The sequence below is a fragment of the Notothenia rossii genome (genome assembly GCF_949606895.1).
Source record: "Notothenia rossii genome assembly, chromosome: 10".
NCBI classification, from domain to species: domain Eukaryota; kingdom Metazoa; phylum Chordata; class Actinopteri; order Perciformes; family Nototheniidae; genus Notothenia; species Notothenia rossii.
Genome location: NC_136908.1, coordinates 7,061,826 through 7,069,130, shown reverse-complemented (window position 1 = coordinate 7,069,130; position 7,305 = coordinate 7,061,826). Strand labels below are relative to the sequence as shown.

The 7,305-nt window shown below is 40.9% G+C and overlaps 1 protein-coding gene across 1 annotated transcript in view; it reads right to left on the bottom strand.

The window, feature by feature from the left end:
- Positions 1 to 1,543: 1,543 nt before the first annotated feature.
- maneal (mannosidase endo-alpha like) overlaps positions 1,544 to 7,305 on the bottom strand; it is a 13,450-nt gene continuing 7,688 nt past the window's right edge. The window contains exons 4-5 of the mRNA XM_079656411.1: positions 5,441 to 5,517; positions 1,544 to 3,357 (exon numbers count right to left, since the gene is read on the bottom strand). Coding sequence (XP_079512537.1) covers positions 2,721 to 3,357; positions 5,441 to 5,517 — 714 coding nt within the window. The 3' untranslated portion in view covers positions 1,544 to 2,720. The remainder of the gene's footprint in view (positions 3,358 to 5,440; positions 5,518 to 7,305) is intronic.

Below are 7,305 nucleotides of genomic sequence, written 5' to 3'. Positions count from 1 at the left end.
GCCTCAATAGAAGCTTTGAATGAAACAAATAAACATGAATTCTGTAGGCTACAAGCCACTCTTTACATTTAGGCTAATGCATGATTGGGAACATAATTGGAATCAACAGCTGGAACCAGCGGTGGCTGAAAGGTGCAAACGCATTACAACGGCCAAAACATCTCCATAAGGATAACCGCACTGCAGTTTCAACAGAGACAGATGTCCATCTTTATAATCCTGAACGTCACCGAGCGCTCCGGTCCCAGCTGTGTGCGAAACCTTTTAGTGTCCCCTGGTTTCCGTTGTGTTTCGAGCTTCTTGCCGCCTTTTGTATTTGCAGCGTTTGGTTTCCGCAGCACTTTTAGTAAGCGTTGCTCGGGTTTCCTCAAGTTGATAAAGGTTTTTTAAATGCTGCATGTGTTGTCAATTTGCGGAAGATGTTTCTTCATCTGCATGTGTTTTGGTACATTTGTGTTTATATATTTGCATCGTGTCTGAAGGTGCAGCGTGTTTCTCCTAATGGAAGAGTTTTGATACGTTGTAGCTCATTTGCACAGGTCGGCCACCGTTGAAGCAACCCAAAAACACAGGTCTTATTGTAAAAATATAGCTTTAACAGCCTAACTTACAGAACCAAGCCATGACAAAGCAGTCTGTGTTTTTTTGTTTGTTGGATTATAATGAGATAAACTAATTAAAGCCTAAAAAAGACTGCACGCTGAGCCTTGCTCTAATTTAATTTCCTCTGTCCGCTGGGCCTTTTGCAATAACTTCATTTATTAGACAGGATATTGCCCCAGAAATAATTGCGATTGAACAATATCATTTTATTTTAGGATGATGATTGTCCATGTTCTCCGTAACGTCTTCTACACTTTTTAAATATCATAACTCATTCTAATGTGTCTCTGACATGTCTGGCCAGGGATTACATATGAATTAACCTTAAACACATGAACAACAATGTTTTCTAATGTCCCTAAAAAAAATCTGAATTAATAAAGAAAATTAAAAGACAAAGGATAATGCAGCCACGTTTTAAATTGGTTGGGAAAAATAATAATTATGGAAATGTTTGTTGCACTCAATTAAGGTTTTATCACCAAAAAATAGCTAAAAACCATAATTAATAGCAATTAATACCAAACACAGAGGATAAAATAAGCCCAGTTGTAATAAATTACATGTTCCAATGCTTCTGCTTCTCTTTGGCCAACTACTGCACAAAGTAAGTAACTCTCAAGTACTTGAGAGTCTGTGTTATTCTTTGTTTGCACCCTTAACAGCTTTTCATTTCACAGCGTGGTAAAATTAACCAATTAATTTTTTTTGGACAAAGGACTCTAACCCAGGCACTTCCACAAAACCAATCATTTGGAGCAGCTGCAGCACAAGCTTCTGTCTTGTTTTTGGTTTTCTGCACACGCTAATTATTCAACCATCTGCAAACAAATATAACTTAAACCCTAGACTCTGAAAACCATATTCCTGCAACCCACTTCAACTTATTTGACTATTTGTAATCTTTCTCAGATGTTCTTGTTCAATGACTCACCGACAGTAACCAGACACACATTTTAATTTTCACTTCAGAGAAATACAGGAAAGAACAGTCTCTCATAAGAAAATAAGAAAAACGTCTCTACAGGGCAGAGTCACTGCATATAAGCCGCACACAGATACTGGATTATCAGGAAACAATGATTATTTGTCCTTCATAGCTTCAACATATCAGGTGACATTTATAAGCTGTACAAAAAAACGGAATAAAAACAGTAAAGGTAGAGTGAACATCTAGAGAAAATCGAATCAGAAGTGCTAGGAGATGGAGATAAAGGAGCTGATTTCATGTATTTTCTGGTCTGATCTACCAGCTAATAAAGTTCAACCATGTGTCCTTTTCCTTGTTGAAGTTCTCCGCCCATTGAAGAGTAAACACTAAGTGATAGTCCATCTGATTGGGTCTGTAGTCCAGTTACAAACTTGAGAAGAGCCATTTCTATCTGCGTCCCTTTCTTCCATCGGTTCACGGACTTAATGGTGACGCTTGCGAAGACGTTTCCACGGTTGAACAGCCCTTCCCAAGTAACTCGGACCAACGCTGGGAATAAAGAGCAGATTGTTGGCTTCGTAGAAGTTCTTTCTTTCTAGTCATAGTTGAATGAACCAAAGGAAAGCCGTTGGAGGCAAAGTAGGTGAAGATGCCGTCAAAGTAGTGCTCAGAGTCGGAAATAAAACTGTTAGGGGGATGGATATAAAGGTTTGGAGATGTCTTTTCTTGTCGAGTCAGCCACATGTCCTTCTCCTTGTTAAACTTCTTGACCCACTGGCCTGTAAGCACATAGTCTGGCTAATTGGGTTGGCAGTCCAGGTACAACACCTCACAGTTTTCTTGTGTACAGCCTTCTCTGTCTGCGTCCATTCCTGACATTGGTAAAAGGACTTAATGGTCAAGATTTCTGGCCTGAAAAGATGTGTCCTAATATCGTCCGTTAACATGCGTTCTCGTTTCATGGTTGTGCTACGGGTGAACAGCCAACGCTGGACCAAAAGAGCAGATTGTTGGCGTTGCAGAAGTTCTTAATGGCTTTCCAGTTCTGGTAGTACAAGCCAAAGAGAAGCCATTAGATTCAAAGTAGGTGTAGATGCTGTCGAAGCAGAAAAACTGGTATTGAAATGGACATAAAGGAGTAGGAGCAGACTATTTCTTTTGGTCTGATTCACAAGGGAAATTAAGTTCACATCAGCCATGTGTCCTTCTCCTTGTTGTAGTTCTCTGCCCATTGGCGAGTGAGCACTAAGTAGTGGTCCGGCTGATTGGGTTGGTAATCCAGGTACAAACGCGTCACTGTTTTCTTGGGTACAGCCTTCTCTATCTGCGTGCCTTCATGCCATTGGTTAAAGGACGTAATGGTGACGATTTCCGGCCTTACAGACAAAGCCGCCTGCAAGGACGTGTCGTAGTATCGCCCGTTAACGCGGTTCCTCGTGTTGTGGTTGTTCCACGGGCGAACAGCCGTGTCCACGTACCCCGGACCAACGCTGGGAATAAAGAGCAGATTGTTGCCATCGCAGAAGTTCTTGATGGCTTTCCAGTTCTGGTGGGACGAGCCAAAGGAGAATCCGTTGGAGGCGAAGTAGGTGTAGATGCCGTCAAAGCCGCTAGCTAGGATGTCGTGTTTGTGGCGCTCCTCCACGATAAGGGCGAGGAAGACGCCGTCGTAAGGCGTGCCCCGGATACTGTGGGAACCTTTAGGGCTGAGGAGATCGGCCCAGGACTCGGCTGGCATCAGGTAGGAGTCGTAGACGTAAAACAGAGGCAGGACTCGCCCCGTGCTGGACCTGAATCTGTAGAAGGCGCCATGCTTTCCATACCTGAGGAAAACAAGAGAGGGGGGATTTCAAGCTGTTGCAATATCCATGGAAAAACATTTTGAAAATAATCGCTTTAATGTCTTTTTCAATTGCAAGCTAAAATTAAGCGAAATTAATATTTAGTGGTTTGCATTGTTCTTTTGTGTGCTGGTGAAGGTTTTTTTTCTACAACTGGGAGTAGCCAAAGTCATAAAGTTACCAATTCCTTCAAGTTCTTTAAATTGTAAAAAGTATTGATTTGTGAAGCTTTAAGGGCTGAGGCTCTCCGGCTTATCGTATAGTCACTGCAGTAAAAAGACTACAGCCTGACATGCCCGGACATGTTCTCTTTTTAAATGACAACAATGCGAGTCACTTGCATGTACGATGTCGGATGACGGACATAAAGTTAAATTGCATCAGTAGGTCAGATGCCTGAGCGACCAATCTTCTTATTTGTAGTCTTGTTTGATTTATTTTATACTAGTATATTCAAATAAAATTATGCTTGAATGCCACATGTAGCACATTTTATATCAAAAGGTTTAACAGGCTTTCAGACACTGAGAAAATATGTATGCTTTACTGAAAACCATCATCTCTTTTTCTGGCCCTCCACTTTTTCTTTCATTTTATACAGATGGCCAGCACAGTGGGTTTCTGAAAAATATTGGCAGGAATATAAAGAGCAAAAATGGGATGCTCTCTAACCTTTGCTTTGAATTTACTCCAGTATTTATATGAACATTGTAAATGTGCTGCTGCTGAGAGTCAATAGCCGCTTTCACACCAAGTACTTTGTCCTACTTAATACCCAGCACTTAGTACCCCCATGGAACTAAGAGCCGATCGCGTTCACACCGGAATCGCAAATGAAGCCGCTGACGTCACTTCTTCTTCTTCTTCTTCTGCTTTGGGTTTACTGGCAGGCCGCAAACAACTTCACTTCACGGCGTATACTGCCACCCGAAGTCCCCGGCCAGAAGTCCCCGGAGTTGGGGACTGGCAGCAGCTTCTACTGAAGCCTTCCGAGTAAATCGCCAGAACGCCGACACCTCCTGATCTCTCCACCGCTCCCATGTTTTTTTTGTGTTGCCATAAGTTATTCTCTCTCCATTGGTGTGCGGGGCAAATGTTAATAATGCTAATGCCAGCAAACACAATGGCGGCTTCAAAATGTTTTTCAGAGTTTTACGGGGCGTGGTTTGCAATTCGCCCAGTCAATAGAAATTGGTACTTTTTTCACCCCAGGATAGTCCCACCTCTCTAGTAGGCACTACAAATGGGGGTAAAAGTTCTCTGAACTAGTTTGTCCTTTTGGTGGAACGCAAAATTCCAGGCACTAACGAAACTAAATGGGAAAAGTACTCCGGTGTGAAAGCGCCTTATATTCTTGTTCCTAGTCAAAGTGAGATCATGGGCTTTTATCAGACTGCTAGTGAATATTCTATGAGGTGAAACTCTATCTGATACCCATACAGCCTGTGACGAAGGTAACTTTGTCACTGTGGACTGACGGCTTCGGGCCTTTTAATATTGCACATGTGGTTTAGTTTAAAAGTGTTCCCCCTCCCGTTTTGTCTGTGGCTGGTGATTGTGTTGTCTCCTCCCCCCCCCACCTGTGTCTTATTGGCCTGATTAGTGTGTGTATTTAGGCTCTGTGTTCCCTGTCAGTGGACAGGTAGTGGGTGTGAGATCCTTGTGGCTGGTGACTGTGTTCACATGAGACTGTAAGATTGAGGCTGTGTCATGTACCACAAGGAGTAATAAATGCCCACACCGGGTTATATTTGAACTCTCTGCCTCTGCCTCCTTGCTTGGTCGGCCTTTTCAGCCTTTTCACATGTCTGTTAAAGACACACTTTACATTTAGCTTGAGTTAGGGAAGAGGATTGGGATTTTCTGACATTCAGACTGGTCAAAGTCAAAGCAGGGGAGACATCTATATTTAACAACAAGTTCCTCTATTCCCTTCTCAAACTTCATGATTCACCACACCTCTTCAAACGTCAGATATTGAAAGCAGAGATCCCGTTAGCTTCAGCTCGGTGAAAGGAAACACGTCTGGGACAAAGGAAAGTGAAAACAAAGCCGAACAACGTACTTGTCAATAATGTATTTGATGTTGTCATGCATGCTCTGGTCCGTCCGTCCTTTGTACGGCTGTATGTGAAAGGCCACCTGTGCAAAACACATTGAGAAAAAGATCAAAACCCACAAAACCCTAAAAAACAAAGTGGTTATGCAATGAATTTCAAACAGAGCTCTTATTATTTCAGGATATAATTTATTTTGATGGACAGCCAGTATATAAGCAACCTTCAATTAGTCCAACCTCGCTAATTATCTGGCCGCGCTGCCTGTGATTCACAGTGTTGATTGGATTGTCATTATGTTCTGGAGGTGCTTGTTCCACTGTGTTTGAATGCTTCTGTGTGCACACTCAAATATCAAACTACTCAACACCAGATTCATTTTAATGACCAATTAAAGCAAATATAATGCGGGAAACAATTAAAAAGTTTAACCGCAAAGTTTTAACGAGGAGCTTTCTGCGCAATGTTTTTTAAATGAAGCTACAGCTTTACACTTAATAACATGAATGTATATATAGCATTTCTGCAATGACGGGACATATATCATGTTATAATCTGTTAGTCAATATATTATATTTGGAATTTTGGCTAACTTTACTTAGCTTACTGTTTGCACTTTGCTTATCAGCTCACATTTAGCAAACATTGGCAGAACCATTAGTTACAACTAACTGGCAAACGTAGTTTAGCATAGGTGGCTGCTAACTAGCTAGCTGCTAACTTAGCTTGTGGTTAGCTAGTTAGCAGCCACTGCCTTGCATTGCACTTGGCTAATAGATTTGTTAGTTGACACTTTTCCTTGTACATTATTTATGTTGGTTCAAATAAACACTGTTGGTCATCATCAGTTAGCCGTCACATTGGCTGGTTAAGAAATTTGCAAGCTAGCCTTCTAACATATTATCAAGCAAGATAAGGTTAGCAAGCTAGCTCACTGAGCTTTGTTGTATGGATTTGGTGTTGTAATGTTAGCTGATAAAGCAATGTAGGCCCTGTTTTCCAGACAGAAACAAAAACAATCCTTCTATTCTATAGAAATATAAAATAATCCAATGTTGTTCAGCTATTGTACAGTGTCTTTGTGTTATTTTAGTAGTTCGCTGCCTTCTGCCTCTAACAAATAAAGTTATATTAAGGGACTTTTTTGACTAAAGTTTGAAGAGTGAACGCTACGGATAGTGTGACCTTAATGTTAAGAGTAGCCTACAATTGCACAATTGGGCTGTAGTGAAACGAACCACAAGTAAAAAACTGTCAAAATTAGCATACACATTATTGCGTAAAGGCCAAAAACATGTTTGAGATTCTTTAACTTTTGATATTTTTGGAGTCCAAGTAAAGGGTTTATGCCATTTTAAAAACAATTCCCTCCAGATGTCTTTAAAATATTGAGTTCACGAGAAAAGGTAGCATACAATTCAAAAATATAAATATAATAGTGGCCTGGAGGTTGAACATATACCCATAGTGACAATCTCTGAAAATAAGGTCTGTAAAAATGAGTTTAACACAAAGTAGCCTTTTTCAAGTGTCCCTATTTTAGAACATGCCCCAGATGGTCACCTTGAATTATGCATAAAACATCCTGCTTGTTCAGTTTAGTGGCCTTGCGTTTCTTGTATAAATGAAACGGCACATCGCTATCTCGTTCCTGAATCTTCTGTTTACTCTGCGTGGGTTTTATTTACAACATTTCAACCACATGATTGACATCTCTTCGACTACAAACAGTGGTTCAAATGCTGTCAATCATGTCCTTGTGGAATAAATGGAAAAGATACCAATGTGCCGATGCTTTTTATATTCTTTTGTGTAGATAAATAGAGTTTGTGGATGTGTGTGTGCCTCTGGATGATTGACAAAGGAAACGTCT